Raw genomic sequence first — 23844 nt, 5'->3', positions numbered from 1 at the left:
CTGTGTGCACAGCACTGTTCTAAGCGCTTGGGAGAGTCCAATACAACAATAACCAGACACATTCCCGTTCCCCGACTTGAAACACGACCCCACGTCAGGTGAAGCCCTCTTATAATTCCACCTCCTCCAACCAACTTTTCCGGATTAATTTCCCAGAACCCTGAGCCACATCATTCCCCTAGTAAGCTACATCACTTCTCAACTTAATTTATATCCACCTCAGCACTCACGTATATAAGTATATCAATCAATCGCATGTGCTGAGTGCTTACGAAGAGCTTGGGAGACTGCAATAAGATTACTAGACACAATCTCTGTCCTTAAAGACTACAGTCTAGCAGGGGAGACGAAAATAATGTTTATTTATTTTGACCATGACAGCTGCATCTAGTTTTATCTCCCTCATGAAAATGTAACCTCCTTTTTGGACAGAGGACGTGTCATTTTGTTATTCTGTTCTTTCCAAGTACCTAGTTTAGGGCACATCAAGTGGGCACTAGATTCAAGTGCGTCAAAAATGGGTATAAGCTCGTATGCGTTCAAAGTCGGCCGGTGGGTTTCTACAGCACCTGGAGGTGGGAAATTAGTCAGGGAAGTGAAGAAATTGGTCCCATATCACTAGGAAAGCACATAATTATCAGAGAAGGAGGTAACATCAACTAGCAAAGGAAACCAGAAAAAACCTCTACTGGGACAGTTAAATCGAAACAAATGTCGAGATCATTATTACAGTATTGCATTTATATACGAGAACATGCTAATATCGGTTGCCCTAATGCATCTTAAAAAACAAACAAAAACTATTAAAGAGCTGTACACGGGTGGCTTACTTTTTCTGGACTGCATTTCAAACTGACTCAGAAACTGTTTATTGCATGGAGTTACAACTGGACTCTGACCGTGAAGTTCTCTTTTAGGCAACAGATCCATTAACTTTTTAGAGGATGCTTCGGATCCAACCCCAACTAGAGCAAACCTAAAAAAGGGAGAAAAGAGTAGCAATGATAATTCATTATGTAGGAAGTTAAAATGTGTTTTTATCTAGCCAGTGACTCTTACAAACACTTACCATAATTTGTAACAAAAGCTTTGGCTATGTGAAAAAAATCCACCATCCCTTTTTCTTCCTCGGAATCCCACATTATTATTATTTTTCTTTTCTGGTACTTGTTAAGCGCTATGTGCCGGGCACTGTATTAAGTGCTGGGGCAGTGCAAGCTAACTACCCATCCCCATCATCACCATGCTGAGAGAAGCAGCATGGCCCAGTGGATACAGCATAGGCTTGGGAGTCAAAAGGTCACGGGTTCTAATCTGGACTCTGCCACTTGTCTGCTGTGTGACCTTGGGCAAGTCACTTCATTTCACTGGATCTCAGTTACTTGCTCTGTAAAATGGGGATTGAGACTGTGAGCCCCACATGGGATGGGGACTATATCCACCTCGATTTGCTTGTATCCACCCCAGCGCTTAAAACAGTGCCTGGTACATAGTAAGGACTTAAATACAATCATCGTCATCTCTTCCACTCATTAGAGGTATTGGACACAGTTAGTGACTCATAATAATGGTATTAAGTGCTTACTGTGAGCCAGGCACTGTACTAAGCGCTGGGGTGGATACAAACAAATCAAGCTGGGCACAGTCCCTGTCCCATGTGGGGCTCACCGTCACAGACTCTGCCTTGCCAACCACCCCAACCCCCGCCTCTCCTTCCCTGAGAGACTCTGACATCTTTCTCTATTTCCTTCTCTCCTATACTGACGTCTGGGGACTTCATTAACTATGGGGGCTCTTTTTTTTAACAACCACCCGCTTCCTCTTACTCCTCAACTCAGCAGACTTGGCATCGGCAGCCTCGAGCACTGGATCTCCTCCATAATACACTTCCTCTGTTCTTGCTGCAACGTGCTTTTGGCCGAAAGCAAGTCACCGGCTCGATCGACCATTTCAAACGCATCTCTTGCTTGCCATTACCGTGCCCGCTATTTATTCGGCCACAGTGTTACTTGCAGTGGTCGTGATATTTGTTAAGCGCTTACTAGTCCAAGCACTGATACAAAATCGTCAGGTCCCACGTGGGACTCACACCGTAAGTTCACTTATTGAGCGCTTAATGTGTGCAAACCACTGTACCAAGCACTTGGGTGAGTACAATAACACAGACACATTCCTGCCCACAACAAGCTCACAGTCCAGAAGAATAGGTATTGAACCCCCACTTTACAGAGGAGGAAACTGAGGCCCAGAGAAGTGAGTTGCCCAAGCCCACACAGCAGGCAAGTGGCAGAGGCAGGACTGGAACCCAGGTCCTCTGACTTCCAGACTCAGGCTCTTTCCACTAAGCCACGCTGAGCCTCTTATTTCTCCACCTTCATCAACGCTTCGGCCCACTGCCTCCACTACTTCCTCCAGAACTTAATTTTGCCCGGGTGACCTCACTAATTACTCTGTTGACAACACTGAAACCATCGGGGGGTAACTCTCACCCAAACCTCCCCATTACCCCCAATAACTCATTCCCCTCTTTAGTCTTTGATCAATAATTCTGTTTCTTCTTCAAAAAACCTGCCCGGTAGCAGATACTGAAACCAGTTCAATTTCCACCTAGATGCCACTGGCCCAAACCTACTTAGGCTTGGCTATCTGCTATGACTTGATAGCTTATCCCATCATCTCTGCCTGTACAGTCTAAAGACTGGCTTCACAAAGCATTACTGTTAAGTTTTATTCTCTATTTACTTTTTTAAATTAACTGCTATTTTTTTTGCGGGCATCACGCCATACATGAATGTACTTTTTGAGCCCTGCTAACATTTGCTCAGCGTCTCTTGCAGCTGATAGCCTAAACACCCACTGAGAGCTAGGATTATGCCACACCAGGGTGATAAGCACAGTAAATTCATTCTTTGTTCATTATCCCTCGTCTCCCATGTCCCTATGCTGGTTGAAAGAGGTTTCCGGGGAACTGCGACTCCCTTATAAATTCTGGCTAACACGGAGGACTGTGAAGCCGCCTGCTTTCCTCTTGGTTTGATTAATGGGCTCTCACTATGAAGGAGCGGCTACTCGAGTCATCTTCAATGAAAGTTTTCCTTCCCAAAGCCTTTCACCATCTGGAGGCCTCCGCTACTGAACCTCTTTGAAGATGCCAGTATTTTGTACAATGGAAACAGAAGTTGCGCTCAAATTACCATTCTAGTAGGCAGTGAGTCACCTCTCTTGAGGTGAGCCAATCCCCCAGGGGAGCTTCTGAGGAATGATGATTTCCCCCCAAACATCTGGCTGGGGCACTGTGGATTTTTTCCATTTTTTTTTACCATGCCCCTCCACTCTCTAAAAGTTTTGCTTTCTTATCCTGCACCCTCTGATCAAGACGATGATGAAAATTTCCCATTCATGCACGGTACGACTCATAGTGTACATGGACTGGGTTGGGGGGAAGGTCGGGGGTGTGTGGGTGGTGTGTGTGTGTGTGTGTGTGTAGAGGCAGGCAATACCACACTTCGGGAGAAGCAGTGCAGCATAGTGGCCAGGCCAGTGCCTCAGAAGGACCTGGGTTCTAATTACCACTCCGCCACTTGTCAGCAGTGTGACCTTAGGGGCAAGTCACTTCCCTTCTCTGTGCCTCAGTTCTCTCATTTGTAGTGAGGATTACAGATGAGTCCCAGGTGGGATATGGACTGGGTCCAATCTAATTAACTTGTATCTGCGCTGTATCTCATACAGTGCCACAATTTCAAAAAAGCAAATCAAAACAACCCAACCAAACAAACCAAAAAGAAAAAGAAACCCACTAGATGGAACTCTACTGCCTCGTGAAGCATGGGAATGGGATCGATATCAGCATTGAGCGGAAATAAAATAGAACTGGCATGGTGGCCGTGAGCAGGGTTTCTGGCTGGGGAAGCAGGCCGAAAGGACCATTCCTGCTTACTTCCACCACTGAGCTGGTTGTACTTTGTTTCGGCGAGCTCTCCTCATCATTTCCACGGTCAGACTGGGTTCAGGCCTTCTGCCCAGAAGTAGAAGCCTGCCCACTGAAATGACCACTCTTGCCTGCCCGTGCCTTGTTCTGACACTTCTGCTGTTACCCGGTTCTGGCCCGTCTCATCCCGCAAGGGACGACGCGGTCTGGGTGGCTGATCTCCCTTCCTGATTTTCTCAGGAAAGTGGAGACGTCTTCCCCAGTCCCTCCCATGCCCAACTGGGTAGTAATAATAATAATAATAGCATTTGTTAAGTGCTTACTACGTGCAAAACACTGTTCTAAGCGCTGGGGAGGATACAAGGTGATCAGGTTGTCCCACGTGGGGCTCACAGTCTTCATCCCCATTTTACAGATGAGGTAACTGAGGCACAGGGAAGGTAAGTGACTTGCCCAGAGTCACACAGCTGACAAGCGGCGGAGCTGGAATTTGAGCCCATGACCTCTGACTCCCAAGCCCGAGCTCTTTCCACTGAGCCACGCTGCTTTCTGTGCTCAACGATGGCTTTCCCAAAGGATGAGGACGCTGTAATGCCTGCTGCTTTTTCGGGTCTCCAAAATACTCTCTTCTGTGACCACAGACTGCAATTTCCCTTCTTACAATGCAAGGCAGGCTGGGCGAGAGACTGGGGGTGATGATAATAATGATGGGGGTATCTGTTCAGTGCTAACTCTGGGCCAAGTATCATGCGACACGCTAGAAATGATACAAGATCAGCAGATTGGACATAGTTCCTGTCCCACACGGGGCTGGCAATCTAAGGGACAGCTCAGCACAAGCTATCAGCCAACTGCCAAAACAATTCAAGCACACATCTGGCAGCCTGTAGGAAATAATGATAATAATGATGGCATTTGTTAAGCGCTTACCACGTGTCAGACATGGTACTAAGCACCGGAGTGGATATAAGCAAATCAAGTGGACCCACTCCCTGTCCCACATGGGGCTCACAGTCCCCAACCCCATTTTACAGATGAGGGAACTGAGGCCCAGAGGAGTGAAGTGACTTGCCCAAGGTCACACAGCAGACAACTGGCGGGGTCGGGACTAGAACTCATGACCTTCTGACTCCCAAGCCCATGGTCTACCCACTACACCATACTGCTTCTCCAGCTTGGGAAAGGTAGGACCTACCTCGCCCCTCTTAATAATAATAATGGCATTTGTTAAGCGGTATGTGCAAAGAACTGTTCTAAGCGCTAGGGAGGATACAAGGTGAGCCCACGTGGGGCTCACAGTCTTAATCCCCATTTTACAGACGAGGTAACTGAGGCACAGAGAAGCTAAGTGACTTGCCCAAAGTCACGCAGCTGACAGTTGGTGGAGCGGGAATTTGAATCCATGACCTCTGACTCCCAAGCCTGTGCTCTTTCCGCCGAGCCACGCTGCTTCTCCTGGTGTCTGAGCAATACACCCCCAAAAGCCAGGTGACCAGAAAATGGGGATGGGGCCGGGGAAGCGTGATGGATTACTGCATTTTCACAGGTGAAATATGTATAGGCAGGACCGTCTCTCAAATATACTCAAAGATGGATGTAGTTTTGTAGTAGCTGCAGTAGAATAACTCTATCCCGTACCAACTCTAGTCCGCACCGTGAACGTAATGGAACGACAGGGTTACCATTTTATTAATGTGGCCAAATACAATCCGTTTTGGATAATTAGGGAGGCTCTTCACACAACATAAGTCAGTCTGGATACAACGCGATGCGCTGCCAGGTGTCAGTTAAAGCGCGAGCACTGGATCGACCGGCTCGTTGTCCGGGAGGAAGACCGTCGTCCTGGGAGTCAGGAAACTTGGATTCTAGTCCCGGCTCGGCAAGTACGGGGCTACCCGCGGGGGCCGTGCCGTCACGGGAAAGATTTCTGACCGTGACGTGGCCGGGCCCAGGGCAGGGAGGACGACGTCAGCCGTCGAGGCTCCCGCCTACTGGCTTTTGACGCTTGGGCATACAGCGACCCTATTCTGCATACAACCCAGTCGTAACGGAGTCCAGAGTGTGAAATCATTGGGTGCAGTTCGCAGTGCTCTGCAGCTCTGACCCTCTACTAGCACTTCACGCTCCATGCCCCAGAGGGTCATGACTGCAAACAGCTCAATGCCAACCACCACTATAATAAATTCTTCAGCCAGGTTTTCAGTCCTAAAGTCTCCGGTCCGAGACTCATCCGTGTTTCTCGACGGGAGACTTACATCAGACTCTGTCGCTGTAAAATGGAGTTTGCGCGACTGCAAGTTTCTCAAGGACCACAACCCCCGTGTTTTGAGAGAACCGACTGCACAGAAATAGCTCTGGACAAGATCTTGCCACGTAGCGAAATACCAGTGTTACAGATCTCTGCTTCTAGTTAATTGTATTTATTCAGTGCTTACTGTGTGCAGGGCACTGTACTATGCGCTTGGGAGAGTACAACAGAATTAACAGACACATTCTACAGAGTGGGTAGACACGTGCCCTGCCCAAAATAAGCAGGGGGAGACAGACATTAATACAAATAAATTACAGATATATGCATAAATGAGGAGCTGAGGCTGGGGTGAATGCTGAGTGTCATAAAGGGTACAAATCCAAGTGCGAGGGCGACTCAGAGTTGGGGTGGAGAAGGGAATAGGGGAAATGAGGACTTAGTTGGGAAAGGCCTCTTGATGGAGATGAGATTTTAGTAAGGCTTTGAAGATGGAGAGGGTGACGGTAACAGGGTAAGAGAAGGGGGCAAGGTGATTAGGTGCTTTAAAGCTGACAGTGAGGAGTTTGATGTGGTGATGGACGGGCAACATCCTTTCTCACAGGTGGGTTTAACAGAGAATTAACTTCTTTTAACAGTTGTTATTGACACCTCAGTAATATTTTTTTCCTGAGACAGTGCTGAGAGAAGGAATAACACTTCACAGCTAAGTGCTAAACTACAACTATTAACGTTATTAAAGTGATCCTGAACTCATCTGAATATATTCTGCAGGCATTTCTTCAGAAAACAATAGTAATCTCTGGGCTTACTCATGAAGTACTCATTGAGTTACTTGTTACAGGGCGGAATCAACACACGTTCACTGTATTAATTCAGGCATTTCAAAGCCTGAATTTAAATCCCTGGCTCCTTCCCTCCTGATTCAAAGTGGTGAAGAAAAGTGAAAACCTCACTAAGTCACCCATTTAGCTGGGTTTTTTTTTTTGGTTGGATTAGATCACATTTTAGCAACTCCATCTTTGTTGCTCATAAAAAAATATAAAACAACCTTGAAAACAGTGACTAAATTACAAGCCATTCTCCCCATGAAGAATTTACTTTTGCTCAAGATCCTTTTAGGTTAAATCAAAATAAGGAAACTAGAACAGCATGCATTATTATTCGTCATTACATGAACTTTTGTTAAAGCTAAAACTAAAAAAATTTCTTTAATGCATTTTCTCAATTTTAATAATTTACTGAATAAAATCGATTATCAAAAAAACGTGGGTCATGGATACCAGACATTCAGATTAACCAAAACTTTCATGTGTTAAACTTTCAACCTCCTTCTCAGAGTTGCTAACAGATATGTGAATCGATCAATTTTGTAATCAACTTTCATTTCTTAGGAAATGCTACTGATGAAGTCAAATGGCCAAAAGCGAAGCAGCAGCAAAAGGAAAAAAAAAAGGGAATAGGTCTAAATACTTACAAATTGAATAACCAAGTATTTAACTGTATATTCAACCAAACATCCAGACGTTTGGTGTAAATGTTTCTGAAATTCATTTTTGGAAAATAGAGCTCAAAACAAATCTGGAGTCAGATCATTTTGATTAAAGGAAGCTCCAGAGGATAACGAAAAGGCTGCTGGATTTCCGGCAAGAGATGAAACGGTCAATAAGAAATTTTCAAAGAGTGTTCAGAAAGTGTTCACCTTTCATACTATTATTTAGAAGAGAAGTTCAACAACCTATTGTAACTTTAAGCTTGTTCACTTACTTTCTTTAATGTGATTAGTTTTTACAGAAGCTTGAAATGGTTCACAAGAGACTTGCATATGATCTAAAATACTTCAAAAGTTGCGGATGCATTTCAGAGTAAAAAATGGGGCAGCTTAAAATCCTAATTCTGTGAATGCAATACACCTAAGGAAACCATTTCTATTACTATGACTTCTTGGGAAGTCATGAATCAATCTGCCTCAAGTGGGGAAATTATGGATGCAAGCAAAATCCTTACCCCTTTGACTGGCCGTTAGCCCGATTTTCAAAAAATTTGACCTCCAAGATATCATTTACTCCCAAAGAATGGACTGCTTCAGTCAGGTCTTCATCTGTTGTCCACTGTAAAACAAGTTTTGTATTCAGCTGTTGGCAAGCTTAGCTACAAATGTTTTCCATTTAAAAGTTTAACCAACTTTTCACTAACTACAAAAGACTCAAAATACACAAACACATCAAGATATTTACAAACACAAACACACACAGTCTCTCTCCCCCTCCCTCCCTCCCTCTCTTCCTCCACTGCCATCTGGCCCATGCTATGTTGAAACCTCAATTTTTAATTCCAGTTATTCAGGCTGTAAACTCAAGGTTGCCGAATTGGAGCTATTTAGTCTTTCCTTTGGGCAGTTCATTTTCAGTTGAATTCCTAAGTTAACAGGGAGACGGAACGCATTTTCATCTTATAGGTTCACAAGTATATTAACAGCTATCCAAATACAGTAAATGCGGTTTTTGTTTAGTGCTTACTTTGGGCCAGGCAGTATCTGCAATGTGTTCTTGACATGACTTACTAACATTCTGGGTTGCATTCTACGGTCATCAGCAGCATTTACTGTCCCCTCACTCTGTCACCCATTTATACACAGTGTGGCACGAATGGAAGGAGACCAGGACTTGGCATTGGGAAGGCAGGACACAACTGAACGGGACCAATCGGAGAGGGTGGTGTAGCACATTAAGGAAGAGGAATGGGGGAACAGGAGAAATGGGTGATGGGTGGGAACACAGCCCATTAAGGGAAATCCTATCATGCTTCACGAGAAGCAGTGCGGCCCAGTGGAATGGGCACGGGCCTGGAAATCCGAGGACCTGGGTTCTAATTCCGTCAATTATCCACCGTGTGACCCTGAGCTAATCACTTCACTTCTCTGTGCCTCAATTCCCTCATCTGTTCAATACCCGTCCTCCCTCTCCCTTAAGACTGTGAGCCCCATGTGAGACCTGATTATCTTGTATCTACCCCAGCATCTGGAAGAGTGCTTGACAGAGAGTAAGCGCTTAACACAGGCCAGTTTTTCTGACTAAATTAAGAGTTTATGGAGCTATTACTCTGTGCACAGCACTGTACTAAATGCTTGGTTAAATACAACAGAGTGAGGAGACATCTCTGCCCTCAAGGAATTTATATTCCATTACGAGAGAATTAAAATAAATTACAGGTAGGAAGTAACAGAGTAAATATAGGTGTATAAGTGCCATAAGGGAGGGCAGTTGAATATCCAGGTGTTTAGATAATTTATATTCATGTCTGTCTCCCTTTCTAGACCGCAAACTCGTTGTGGGCAGGGAATGTGTCTACCGACTCTGTTATAATGTATTCTCCCAAGTGCTGTGCACACAGTAAGCACTCAAATACCACTGATGATAAGTTGCTGAAGTGGCATTGCAGGGGAGAGGGGGAGAATAGGGTGTGGAGAGGTTAATTCATTCATTCAATTGTATTTATTGAGCACTTACTGCGTGCAGAGCACTGTACTAAGCGCTTGGGAAGTACAAGTTGGCAACATATAGAGACGGTCCCTACCCAACAACGGGCTCACAGTCTAGAAGAGAAGTCCTCCTAGAAATGTGATTTCAGAGGGGGAGAGCAGGGATCTACCGGAGGCGAGGGGAGAAGAGAGAGGTAGGAGGGAGGTGAGACATGGATGGCAAGAAACGAAAGTGAGGCGAGTAAGTTGGCAAGAGTGAATACTGGGGGAGCTGGGGTAGCAGGAAGAGTGGGAGAAAAATAGGGGGAGAAGGAGAGCAGAGTGCCTTGAAGCCAAAGCTTCCGTGTTTCTGCTTAAGACAGAGAGAAAGGGACAACCCTTAGAGGTTACTGATGGTGGGGCCATGAGGACAGAACGCCTTTTAGAAAAATAAATATTCCGGGCAATAGAATTAAGAATAGACTGGAGAGGGGAAGGGCTGGAGGCAGGGAAGTCTTGGGGTGCGGCAAGCGCTTGGACTGGCGAGGTGGCAGTTTGGATGGAAAGGAAAGGGTGGATTCTGGAAATCTTGTAGAGGAAGAACCAGCTGGATCTGGTGACAGACTTACTCTGGGGGCTGAAAGAGATGGGGAGGAGGGCTGGTGCTGTCACCTGTGATGGGAAAGTTTAAGTGGAGAGGATTTGGGAGGGAAGATGAGGAATGTGGTTCTGGAGGCCGAGCTGATTGGCAGGTGGGCCATGTAATAATGATGTCCTAGAGACAGGAGATGTGAGACTGCAGTAAGAGGCAGAGTTGAGACCATCTCTCATTCATATCTAAGAAGCAGTAGCAGCAGCAGCAGCACTTAAGGCCTATTTGGTGTGTCACTCTGTAATGATGATGACAATAATAATGCTATTTATTAAATGCTTACTATGTATCAAGCACTGTACTAAGCACTAGGGAAGATTCAGTCTTTGACCCACAAGGGGGCTCAAAGTCTAAGTAGGCAGGGGACCAGGTATTGAATCCCCATTTTACAGATGAGGAAACTGAAGCAGAGAGGAACTAAATGACAAGCAAGGTCCCACAGCAGGCACGTGGGATAGTCGGGATGAGAACCCAGGCCCTCTGACTTCTACGCCCAGGCTGCTCCTCTCCATGAAGTGCTGGGGACGAACAGAAAAAGTGTCACGTTTGCTTCCCAGAAGGAGCTGACACTTTATCAGAGAGACGAACATAAGAATATTGAGCCTAACTTCGCCTCACCACCCAGGTTCGTAAGTACCATGAATGGGTTGAAGACAGAAGCCAGTAGCTTGCCCTTGGTGGCCTTTCGTCACCACTTATAAAATCCACCTACTAAACTGCTCTCGCCGGGGACTGCAGCCCATAACTAAGGTGACCGGGATGAATACCGATGAAGGCAGCCAGAGGCGGAGCAGCGGGACTACGGTCCACTCCAGGGGCTTTCCTGCACGGAATCGGAGTGGCTGGTGGCCAAAGTGAGGTAGGACTTGCCCGAACTAGAACAAGAAAAGGGAGAACACCTTACCTGGAAATTCCCCAGCTTCTCTTTAAGTGAGGAAGTTTGGCCGATCGAGAGAAGTGGGAAGGTGCCCTCCTCGACCGGCTGCTAGGTATTTTCTAGCCTTACAACTGGCTAGAAAGAGTGCAAATGCCCCTCCTTGCAGGAAGTCTCACCTTTCAGGAAGTCTCACCTCTTCTCTTGGTAAGCTAATCAAGCTCCTGACCCGGGACAACCACAGCAGAAGCAGAGGCTTGGGGCTATTATTGGGCAACCCCATTTAAGAAGATGCCAGTGACCTTCAAAGCCACGACTCCAATGGGCCACAATAGAGGTAAGAGAATGGGGATGATCTCCTCAGAGTTGCCCAGTCTCCCCAGAAAGACAACAGCCGCTTCCTTTCTGGGAGGCTCTTCTGGCCCAACTGATCCTTTCCTGAAAGTCAGCCTCTCACCCGCTCGATTCTAGGAATCTCCCCAGATACTCTCACATGCCCGGCCCGCTCTAAACATTCCTGACCAGCAAGGAGTCCCTCCTTTAAAACAGCAGAGAAACATATTTAAAAGAGGTTTTTCTCTCCTGCAAAATGCTGCAATGGCTAAAGACAGGGGTATTAACTCGCTCACTTACCCATGTAAGATTTCCGATGTACAATGCGATTCTCTTGCCAGTATAGGTGTAAACGACGTTTGGTACGGCTCCTTTCCCTACATCGTCGCCAACGGACGGTGGGAGGGCATCCATATAATCTCGGTCCTCTGGAGCATCTCCATTATTTGCAGAAGGAGAGATGACATCATCATACAAATCTATCTGGTCGTGGCCACCATATTCCGCTTCCTGATTACAGAAATAACACTTTAGATTACAAAATACCCAAAACAGACGTTTTTGAAGTACAGGATAACACACTTTTTCCCCCCTCTTTGAATATTCTCCTGAAAGATAAAAAGGACCAAACTATTCAGGAGCTGGAGCGGCACCCAAAACCTTATTTTTCATTCATTCAATCGTATTTACTGAGTGCTTACTGTATGCAAAGCACTGTACTAAGCGCTTGGGAGAGTACAATATAACAACAAACAGACATTACTAGAAGTCAAACCATCAACAAAATAAAATCACAAATCATTTCTTGGTAACACAATGTTTATTTTCTCATTTGCAGAGCGTAGCAGCAAAGAAAAATAGTCAACCCAAAAAACCTGAAGTTTGAGTCCTAGAGTTCTGTCACACAGGCGTTGGTAAACAAAGAAATCTACTTGATTTCAGCTACAGTAGAACACATCCAAGGCAATGTTCCCCCAAGTCAAACACAAATTTTAAGCAAGTGACTCGCATATTTCAGGGCAGCTAAATCTTAGGGGGTTCTGCCCACACCACAGTGGACTTCAGAATGTGAAACAAAACCAAGGTCGCAAATTGGAATCTTTTTCAGATCTGAACGAAGTGAAATTAGCTAGTGGTCCGGTTCTTGGATTAGTCTTTATAAAAACAAAAAAAAAAAATTACCAAGTTGCCATACTTAGCCGCTCTTTATACCCACTTCGCTGAATGTTCAGAGGCCAGTTCCTAATGACGGAAAAAATAAAATGAGGACCGCATTGTCCCTCTGGATCAGGACTATTTTGGCAAGCTCTGATCCTTTGCACTTGTGTGACCAAATTGTGTAACACAGCCACGACTGACTCCTCCTGCAGAAAAGAACTCAAGGCCAACAGCCTTAGTTTCAAAGATGCCCCAAAAAGATCCTTCAGACACGGTACTGAATTCTCGACCATCAGCAGAGAAGACGGAAACTTTGGCTAAAAAGAAAGTAAGCTCACCTTAGATAAATCAAATTGCACTGTATTACCCCTAGGTCAATCTCATAACCCTAAACTTAAAAATAACCATTACAATTTAAGTACCGTTTTCAGATACAGTCACTAAGACGCTTCTACAGCTTATGTGAGTCACCTGGCACGGTTTCCTTCACCTAGCTCGGAAGTAAATACTTCACTGTTATCTTTGAAAATCCACCCAAGACACAACCGCCAATTTTTACCGCTACAATTCCAATACAGGCAAATCAAAACACGTGAATACAGTGTGACCATTATAAGGGCAAGGCATCTGTGAATCCCGTTTGGAGAGAAATTCCTTAGGAGTTAAAGTGCTTCATTTATAAAAGAATGAGAACATTCTTCAAGTGAAATATTTAATTTCTCAGGAATGTCTCTCGTGAGCGCGGGTATGCAAACTGGAGCAAGTCTTTGGCGAACACATGGAGTTCGGTGAAGCTGTCTACATTCCCGATTCTTTGTGGGGATTCTGGGGAGCTTTCGCTGGCCGAGTGCCACTAAGAAGAGACAAGAGGTGGGGAAAAGGACCGGTGCAATCGGAGAACCACAGGTTCTAAAGTTCCCTAGGTACTAGAATACCAGGCAAGGCAAAGGGACTTAAAAGAGCCTCTCTTTCTTAGCGGTCCGGCGTACTAAATAGAACACAATCTTCTAGACTGTGAGCCCACTGTTGGGTAGGGACCGTCTCTATATGTTGCCAAATTATACTTCCCAAGCGCTTAGTACAGTGCTCTGCACACAGTAAGCGCTCAATAAATACGATTGAATGAATGAACACAGGCCTCGGAGTCAGAAGGTTCGAACCCCGGCTCTGCCACTTGTCAGCTGTGTTACTTTGGGCAAGTCCCCTCACTTCTCTGGGCCTCAGTTACCTCATCTGCAAAATGAGGATGGAGACTGTGAGCCCCAAGTGGCAAAGGGATTGCGTCCAACCCGATTTGCTCTTGTATCCACACCCCAGAGTTTAGTACAGTGCCTGGCTCATTGTAATCTCTTAACAAATACCATAATTATTATTATTAATGGCATACTTGGGAAAGGAATGGGGACATCTTTTGAGAACATGAAAAAAAGGCATTCCAGAGAAAACAAGGGACTGGTTATCATTGCAGAAAAACTAGTGATAGTGACTCCAGGTGCTGGAAGCAACTTTGGCGATCACATTTGCTATGTTAATCAGCAGCAAAATACCAATTCTTGTGGTCTTTTCCCTCTCGGGCATACAGATCTGGGGAAAATGTCTTTATGCTTCCCAGTACAGCTGAATCCAAGATGCCACATTTTATTTCTGACTACTGCGTAAGCTAGAGAAAATGATTTAAATGTGATAATTTGTGAATGGATTTACATTAAAAAACTCATTTCCCACCATTTCTTGAAATAAGCAACAGAGAAGAATTATGACCAAAAGACGTGTTGAGAAAAAAGCCCCACTAAGTCCATTCATTCATTCGGATTGAGCGCTTACTGTGGGCGGAGCACTTTCCTAAGCACTTGGGACAGTCCGATATAGCAGATTTGGACATGTTCCCTGCCCACAACTTTTTTTATAAAAACACACAGCAGACTGAAAGGCGATTCCACACTCATTTGAAGTTTCCCAACTCTGACTGCTAGGTTTATGCCATAGCTGAGCATTACAACAAGCTGGTTGTTCTGCAGGGCTCATGTTTCTAAGAAAATTGCCTTCTAAATAATTTAGGACACTGGGTTTTCATCAGGTCTCATAACAAAGGGAGGTAGCTTTGGAGTTCAAAAATCTTTAATTCCTAAGAGAAGCAGCATGGCTCAGTGGAAAGAGCACGGGCTTTGGAGTCAGAGGTCAGGGGTTCAAATCCCAGCCCCGCCAACTGCCAGCTGTGTGACTTTGGGCAAGTCACTTAACTTCTCTGTTCCTCAGTTACCTCATCTGTAAAATGGGGATTAAGACCGTGAGCACCCCCGTGGGACAGCCTGATCACCTTGTAACCTCCCCAGCGCTTACAACAATGCTTTGCATATAGTAAGCATTTAATAAATACCATTATTATTATTATTATTAAATGATAAAATCCACACCAATGGTCAAAACAATTTGATGATGATGATGATAATAATAATAATAATAATACACTGGGCTCAAACTGCTCCGCCCCCTCAACAAACTGAGTGGAATTTGGGGGAAGTAAGAGCCCCACTGCAGTTTCTTCCACAGGTGTGGACTCTCCCTGGACTCTCCCAATTTAAATAAATGCAAAGAGCTCAAATTTAAGACTGCACACGCAAAATAGCACACTCCTCCCATTCCCAACATTTTCCTCACCATTCTCCACTTCCACAAAGGGCACTACAATTTCTTTAGAAATGAAATATATTTGTGAAGTGCTTGACCTGAGCTGATTTCTATTTTTTTTTTACTAAATTGAAGGGAGTTCACTACAAAAGAGTTAAGACTGATTTTCTTGATCAATATGTATGGAGCGCCTATTACGTGCAGAACATGGAAGAACAAAATAGAAAAGGTGCTCAATCTCTCCATAGGCGGTTACCGTTGCAAATAAAATAGCTCTGCAAATATCAGAGGTAAAAATGAAAATAAGGCAGGTGGAAGGTAAGACAACAGTAAATCTAACAGTCTCAGTACCGGGTAATGATGTGCTCATACAATGTCCAATCAGAAAATACTTCTACTGCTAGAGGGAATATTTAATCTTATACAGTGTAGTACTAACCACATCTGCTAACGCCAGAAACTACAAATCAGACAAAATGCTATCTTACCGGCAAATTAAGCTATATCAATTTCTGGGTTAAATAGGGAACAATAATAGCATTGGTTCCTTGATAGGAATTCTCTCTCAAGGCCAACACAATGTGCTGTTTATATTATTAATGAGAAAGGGGAAGAAAGAAAGCAAAATTTAGTGATGCAGATGGAGCAGTCAAATTCTCAAATAACGGATCTGCAAAGAAAAAGAGAACTAATCAATTCTTCTAAAAAGACTGGTAAAGTTACCCAAATATATCGGGTAATGGGGTAGAAAGCACTCTAAAAGTGGGTAAAAAGACGGGTTAGATCATTGGCCCTGGCATTTGCTCTGGGATGCCGCAAAGATCTGTCCCTTTTCCTCCCCCCATTTTGTTGGTTAGTAGACTTTTACCTTTTTTTTAAAAAAAAATGGTGTTTGTTAGGCTTACCACATTGGTGTAGGTATAAGCTACTCAGTTTGGACACGATCCATGTCCTACATGGGGCTCACAGCATTAATCTCTGTTTCATAGATGAGGTAACTAGGCACAGAGAAGTGACTTGCCCAAGGTCACAGTCAACAAGTGGCAGAGCCGAAATTAGAACTCAGGTCCTTCTGACTCCCAGGCTGACGATCCATCCACTAGGCCATGCAGTTGGAGATTACTGGAGGATACACTTGTCGAGAAAAGAAAATTCGAATTTGGAGTTTTGACTCCAAAAATAATCCCATAATTTGTGAGGCACTTGTAGCTCTTCAAAAATCTTCCTCCCTCCCCCTCGCTCAGTTTTTTGTGACAAAGGTATGAAAAACCACTTGTACTTTCAATGGCTAATGCAAATAAGCAGGGGGGACTCCCTCAATTTGGCAACACAATAGCTATATTGGGGGGGGGGGAGGGATGGGGAAAGCTGGAAAAAGGGTCTTTCAGTGAATGTCGCCCCAGATTTGTGGCCCATGTGGAGAACAACACTCAAGTAACCTCCTGCAAGGAAAATCTGATAAAGCTGATCTAGCCCTTAAGTCTCTGGGACAGTCCCCAAAACCTTTCGGTATCACGTACTGGCCTGAGTATAGTATTGCCCCTCCTAGATAGAATGTTACAAAATTCCTGAATTTAAAGATTAATAATAAGAATAATAATGTTTGTATTTGTTAAGTGCTTACCATGTGCCAAGCACTGTTCTAAGCACTGGGGTAGATACGAGGTAATCAGGTTGTCCCATGTGGGACATCTTCATCCCCATTTTACAGATGAGGTAACTGAGGCACAGAAGTTAAGTGACTTGCCCAAGGTCACACAGCTGACAAGCAGCAGTCGGGATTAGAACCAAATCTGATTAGTCACCAAATGGGAAACAATGTCCTAGATGAAAAGCCTGTCTCTAAATATAAGGTCTAGAAACTTGACCATCGCTTTAAGTGTGATAAAAGATGATTTTTATATTCTTATGAGAAGGTACAGACGGCTTAACTCAGATAACCTTGAAGTCGAATGACAAAAATCACAGATAAATCATACAACGGTCTATAAATATTTAAAGAATTGTAAGCATTGCTGGGCAACCGATCAAGTACGGAAAAAATGGTTTAACTTTATGTTCCCACATAATTCTGTACAGTAGAAAATCAAAAATACTCTCCCCAAGACCAAGGAATATCTGGATTCAGGGCCACAGACTTAAACTGCACTCTCAACAGTGTTTGCTATGCCTGATGCAGGTTTGAAAATGTTATCTGTTTTAATAAATGTAAATATATGCATACAGTACCACATCCGGGAATCCCGGCGCAAGTTGATGAAACTTGCCCCGGGTGCAAAAATATGTAGTTATCCCTCTGTGCTGGATATTTGCGAATTTTTGATCTTCGATCGTATGCTGAAATAAGGGATGTGCAAAGTCAATCATCGATGGTATTTACTGAGCACCTACTTTGTGCAGAGCGCTGTATTACAGACAATGGCGTAGCTCAGTGGAAATAGCTCGGGCTTGGGAGTCTGAAGTCATGGGTTCTAATCCCGGCTCCGCCACTTGTCAGCTGTGTGGCTTTGGGCAAGTCACTTAACTTCTCTGTGCCTCAGTGCCCTTATCTATAAAATGGGGATTAAGACTGTGAGCCTCATGTGGGACAATCTGATTACTCTGTATCACCCCCAGTGCTTAGAACAGTGCTTGGCACACAGTAAGCTTAACAAATGCCATGATGATTATTATTATTATTGGGAAATTAAAAGATGCACCTTGGAGGCAGAAAAAAACGGCAAAAATAAATTCCTGTAAAATTGCAACTCCCATATATATAATATATATTTTAAATATCGAGACAAAGACACCGAACCGAAAACCACCCCACGTAACTTGGGGATGACAAATGTTCAGGTAGTTTTATCCGCAGCTCTTTCAGGTCAATCTGGATACTATCAGGAAAGAAATTTCCAGGGTCAGTCGTTTCAACATCAAGGAGCGAGCGCTATCTAAGGAAATACGGCAGACACGTCTGCAAACAATAAAGGATCTTTTTGTGAAGGGTAAGAAGTCCACTAATATTTAATCTGAATGTGAGCCAAGGAAGCCCCATCTCACCAGCCGGCTTCCAAGGCGGCATACGGTCTCTGGTGTTGGCTCTCTTCGGTGTAAACAGAGTCCAGGGAAACAATGCATTTTTCAACCAGCCTTCGCCGTTCAAAATGCCCGTCACCACCCTTTCTTTTTCCAGGGAAAACGGCGCTAACAACTCCTTTTCCCCTCGCAGACGCGGCCCACGGGATGGTTTTCCTTTTGGCCTTCTTCCCTTCCCCCCACACTCACGTTTTCGACTCTCCAGACCGTAAGCGCGCTGCGGGAAGGCAACGTGTCTGTTCCAAATGTACTCTCCTAAGCACTTTGTAAAGTGCTCTGCACACAATATGCGCTCAACAAATACCACCGATCGATCGATCCTCTCCGAAGCGCTCCGTACAGTGCTCTGCACACAGTATGAGCTCAACAAATACCACCGATCGATCGATCCTCTCCGAAGCGCCCTGTAAATTGCTCTGCACACGGTATGCACTGATTCTCTCCCAAGCGGTTAGTACAGTGATCTGCACAGGATGCGCTCAGTACATACCGCTGACTGATCCTCTCTGAAGGGCTTAGTGAAGCTATGTTGCCAATTTGTACTTCCCAAGCGCTTAGTACAGTGCTCTGCACACAGTAATCGCTCAATAAATACGACTGATTGATGATGATGATGATGAAGCGCTCAATCAGTACCACGGACCAATCCCGTCCCAAGCGCTTAGTACAGTGCTCTGCACAATAAATAACCAGACTGATCCTCTCCGAGGGGCTCAGCAAAACTCTCAATCAATACCACGGACCGATCCCGTCCCAAGCGCTTAGAACAGGGTTCTGCCCCCGGTAAGGGCCCCATAAACGCCCTTGATGCTCTCCGCGGCGCTCAGTAAAGCTCTCACTCGGCGGGAAGCGCTGAATAAATTCATTCATTCATTCACCCAATCCATAGATTGAGCGCTTACTGTGTGCAGAACCCTGGACTAAGCGCTTGGGAAGGAGAAATCGGCCACAAATAAATTGGGGTGACTGGCTGGTGAGGCTGCGGGCGGGGGGAGGGGGGGTCCCCCGGGCTTTCTCTGTTCTCCCCCCTCCCCCAATTCATCAGTGGGTCCTGCTTGGAAGCCGGGCGGGAGGGCACCCAGCCACTGCCGGGCACGGACTGCCCTTAGTGCAGTGCTCTGCACATAGTAAGCGCTCAATAAATAGGGTTGAATGAATGCTCGGCCCGGCCCTCCTCCTCCTGCCCGCCTTCCGGCCCTGCCCGGCTCCTGTCCTGTCCTCCTCCTCCTCCCGCCATCCGTGCCGCCAACAATGGGGAGCGCGGGCTGGGCCTGGGGGAGACACAGCCTGGGGGGGTCTGGGGTGTTTGGAGACCAGAGAGCCTGAGGGTCTGGAGGCCAGAGAATCTGGGGCCCGAGGGCCTGGAGACCTGGAGGTCCGGGGGCCTGAAGGCCAGAGGGTCTGGGGGCCAGAGAGTCCGGAGGCCTGGGGATCTGGGGCCAGAAAACTTGGGGGTCTGAGGGTCCGGGGGGTTTGGAGACCAGAGAGCCTGAAGGTCTGGAGGCCAGAGGGTCTGGGGACCAGAGAGCCTGGGGGTCTGAGGGTCTGGGGTGTTTGAAGACCAGAGAGCCTGAGGGTCTGGAGGCCAGAGAATCTGGGGCCCGAGGGCCTGGAGACCTGGGGGTTGGGGGCCTGAAGGCCAGAGGGTCTGGGGGCCAGAGAGTCCGGAGGCCTGGGGATCTGGGGCCAGAGAACTTGGGGGTCTGAGGGTCCGGGGGGTTTGGAGACCAGAGAGCCTGAAGGTCTGGAGGCCAGAGGGTCTGGGGACCAGAGAGCCTGGGGGTCTGAGGGTCTGGGGTGTTTGAAGACCAGAGAGCCTGAGGGTCTGGAGGCCAGAGAATCTGGGACCCGAGGGCCTGGAGACCTGGGGGTCGGGGGCCTGAAGGCCAGAGGGTCTGGGGGCCAGAGAGCCTGAGGGTCCGGAGGCCTGGGGATCTGGGGCCAGAGAACTTGGGGGTCTGATGGTAAGGGGGGTTTGGAAACCAGAGAGCCTGAAGGTCTGGAGGCCAGAGAGCCTGAGGGTCTGGAGGCCTGGGGATCTGGGGCCAGAGAACCTGGGGGTCTGAGGGTCTGGGGTGGTTGGAGACCAGAGGGCCTGAAGGTCTGGAGGCCAGAGAATCTTGGGCCCGAAAGCCTGGAGGCCTGGGGGTTCGGGGGCCTGAAGGCCAGAGGATCTGGGGGCCGCAGAGCCTGAGAGCCTGGAGGCCAGAGAACTTGGGGGTCTGCAGGCCTGGGGCTCTGGGGCCAGAGAGCCTGGGCGTCTGAGGGGTTTGGAGACCAGAGAGCCTGAGGGTCTGGAAGCCTGGAGGCCAGAGAATCTGGGGCCCGAAAGCCCGGAGGCCTGGGGGTCCGGGGGGCCCGAAGGCCAGAGGGTCTGGGGGCCTAGAGGCCTGAAGGCCCGAGAACCTGGGGACCAGGAGGCCTGGGGGCCTAGAGGCCTGGAGGCCCGGGAACCTGGGGTCCGAGAGCCTGGGGGTCTGGAGGCCCGAGGGTCTGGGGGCCTAGAGGCCCGAGGGTCTGGAGGCCCGAGAGGCTGGGGCCCAGGAGGCCCGGGGGTCTGAAGGCCTAGAGGCCTGAGGATCTGGAGGCCCGAGAGGCAGGGGACCAGGAGGCCTGGGAGCCTGAGGATCTGGAGGCCTGGGGGCCTAGAGGCCTGAAGGTCTGGAGGCCCGGGAACCTGGGGTCCGAGAGCCTGGGGGTCTGGGGGCCTAAAGGCCTGAAGATCTGGAGGCCCGAGGGTCTGGGGGCCTGGAGGCCCGAGGGTCTGGGGGCCTAGAGGCCCGACGGTCTGGAGGCCCGAGAGCCTGGGGGTCTGAAGGCCTAGAGGCCTGAGGATCTGGAGGCCCGAGAGGCCGGGGACCAGGAGGCCTGGGAGCCTGAGGATCTGGAGGCCCGAGAGGATGGGGACCGGGGGGTCTGGAGGCCTGAGGGCCCGGGGGTCTGAGGACCCGGAGGCCTGAGGGTCTGGAGGCCCGAGAGGCTGGGGACCAGGAGGCCTGAGGGGATCTGGAGGCCTGAGGGGATCTGGAGGCCCGAGAACCTGGGGCCCGAGAGGCCCGGGAACCTGAGGGGATCTGGAGGCCTGAGGGGATCTGGAGGCCCGAGAGGCTGGGGGGGCTGGGGTTCTGAGGGCCTAGAGGCCCGAGAACCTGAGGGGATCTGGAGGCCTGAAGGTCTGGAGGCCCGAGAGGCTGGGGGGGGCTGGGGTTCGGGGGGGCTGGAAGCCCGAGAACCTGGGGCCCGAAAGGCCTGGAAACCTGAGGGGATCTGGAGGCCCGAGAGGCTGGGGACCAGGAGGCCTGGGAGCCTGAGGATCTGGAAGCCTGAAGGTCTGGAGGCCCGAGAGGCTCGGGGCTCTGGGGTTCTGAGGGCCTGGGGGCCCGAGAGGCCTGGGAACCTGAGGGGATCTGGAGGCCTGAAGGTCTGGAGGCCCGAGAGGCTGGGGGGGCGGCTGGGGTTCTGAGGGCCTGGAAGCCCGAGAACCTGGGGCCCGACAGGCCCGGGAGCCTGAGGGGATCTGGGGGCCTGAAGGTCCGGAGGCCCGAGAGGCGGGGGGGGGCTGGGCTTCTGAGGGCCTGGGGGCCCGAGAGGCCTGCGAGCCTGAGGGGATCTGGAGGCCCGAGAGGCTGGGGGGGGGGCTGGGATTCTGAGGGCCTAGAGGCCCGAGAGGCCTGGGAGCCTGAGGGGATCTGGAGGCCTGAAGGTGTGGAGGCCTGGGGGGCCTTAGAGGCCTGAAGGCCCGCAGGCCCAAAAACCTGGGGCCCGCAGGCCTGAGGGCCCCCACGGACACACGGGCCGCATGGCCGGGCCGCGGGGCCGCATGGCCGGGCGGAGGGCGGGTCCGGCCCGGGCCTGAGGCGGCAAAGGGCCCGTGACGGGGAGGCGGCGGGGGCGATGGCGGCGGCCCTCCCCCCGGGCCCGGCCCGGCCCTCCCCCGTCGGGGCCTCGCGGGTCGGCGGCGCGAGGCGCGGGGGTCCGCACGCACCTGGTTAAACTCCTCGCCCACGTCCGCGTAGATGTCGATGTGATCCACCCCGTCCGCCATTTTCCCTCCCCCTCCGCCTCCTCCTCCGCCTCCGCCTCCTCCTCCTCCCCCGCCTCCTCCGCCTCCTCAGCAGATCCGTCCGCCCGGCCCGCCCGGCCGCCTCAGCAGGCCCGGATGTAGCGCCGGCCGGCCGGCCGGCTGGGCGGGAGGGAGGGCGAGGGGGGGCGGGGCCTCCGTGACGTCACTTCCGGTGCCCGCCCGCGCGCCAATGGCGGGAACCGGCCGCCTCAGGGCAGGAGTAGGCCGCAGAGCCCCCCTCTCTCCCTCCGCCTCACCCACCCCTTCCCTCGCCCTGCCATCCTTTTGATATTGTTTATTAAGCGCTTACTATGTGCCAAGCGCTGTTCTAAGCGCTGGGGAGGTTACAAGGTGGCCAGGTTGTCCCACTTGGGGCTCCCCGTCTTCATCCCCATTTTACAGACGAGGTTAACTGAGGCCCAGAGAAGTGAAGTGACTTGCCCAAAGTCACCCAGCTGACAATTGGCGGAGCTGGGATTCGAACCCAGGACCTCTGACTCCAAAGCCCGGGCTCTTTCCACTGCACCACGCTGCCATCACACACCCCCCCCCCGCCCTCATCCCCTCACCCACTCCTTGCCCTGCCATCCCTTCCTCTTACCCACTTCTTCATAATAATAATGATAATAATGGCATTTGTTAAGCACTTACTATGTGCCAAGCACTGTTCTAAGCGCTGGGGAGGATAATAATAATAATAATGGCATTTATTAAGCGCTTACTGTGTGCCAGGCACCGTTCTAAGCGCTGGGGAGGTTTCAAGGTGATCAGGTTGTCCCAGGGGGGCTCACAGTCTTAATCCCCATTTTACTGTTCTAAGCACTGTGGGGGGTAATAATAATAATAATAATGGCATTTATTAAGCGCTTACTACGTGCAAAGCACTGTTCTAAGCGCTGGGGAGGTTACAAGGTGGTCACGTTGTCCCACTTGGGGCTCACAGTCTTCATCCCCATTTTACAGATGAGGTTAACTGAGGCCCAGTGAAGTGACTTGCCCAAAGTCACCCAGCTGACAATTGGCGGAGCTGGGATTCGAACCCATGACCTCTGACTCCAAAGCCCAGGCTCTTTCCACTAAGCCACACTGCTTCTCTAATCCATTCCTCCTCTCACCCACCCCTTGCCCTGCCATCCCTCCTCCTCACCCACTCCTTGCCCTGCCATCCCTTCCTCTTACCCACTTCTTCATAATAATAATGATAATAATGGCATTTGTTAAGCACTTACTATGTGCCAAGCACTGTTCTAAGCGCTGGGGAGGATAATAATAATAATAATGGCATTTATTAAGCGCTTACTGTGTGCCAGGCACCGTTCTAAGCGCTGGGGAGGTTTCAAGGTGATCAGGTTGTCCCAGGGGGGCTCACAGTCTTAATCCCCATTTTACTGTTCTAAGCACTGTGGGGGTAATAATAATAAT

At 48.7% G+C, this 23844-nt stretch overlaps 1 protein-coding gene across 2 annotated transcripts in view; it reads right to left on the bottom strand.

The window, feature by feature from the left end:
• Positions 1–22412, bottom strand: part of CPSF6 (cleavage and polyadenylation specific factor 6) — a 38216-nt gene extending 15804 nt beyond the window's left edge. For both annotated transcript variants that reach the window (XM_038756624.1, XM_038756625.1), the window contains exons 1-4: positions 22345–22412; positions 11796–12005; positions 8184–8287; positions 831–976 (exon numbers count right to left, since the gene is read on the bottom strand). In XM_038756624.1, coding sequence (XP_038612552.1) covers positions 831–976; positions 8184–8287; positions 11796–12005; positions 22345–22404 — 520 coding nt within the window. In that variant the 5' untranslated portion in view covers positions 22405–22412. The remainder of the gene's footprint in view (positions 1–830; positions 977–8183; positions 8288–11795; positions 12006–22344) is intronic.
• Positions 22413–23844: the final 1432 nt, after the last annotated feature.

The sequence above is a fragment of the Tachyglossus aculeatus genome, chromosome 14 (assembly GCF_015852505.1).
Source record: "Tachyglossus aculeatus isolate mTacAcu1 chromosome 14, mTacAcu1.pri, whole genome shotgun sequence".
NCBI lineage: Eukaryota > Metazoa > Chordata > Mammalia > Monotremata > Tachyglossidae > Tachyglossus > Tachyglossus aculeatus.
Note: the sequence above shows the minus strand (reverse complement) of the source record. Positions and strands in the feature narration are given on the sequence as shown.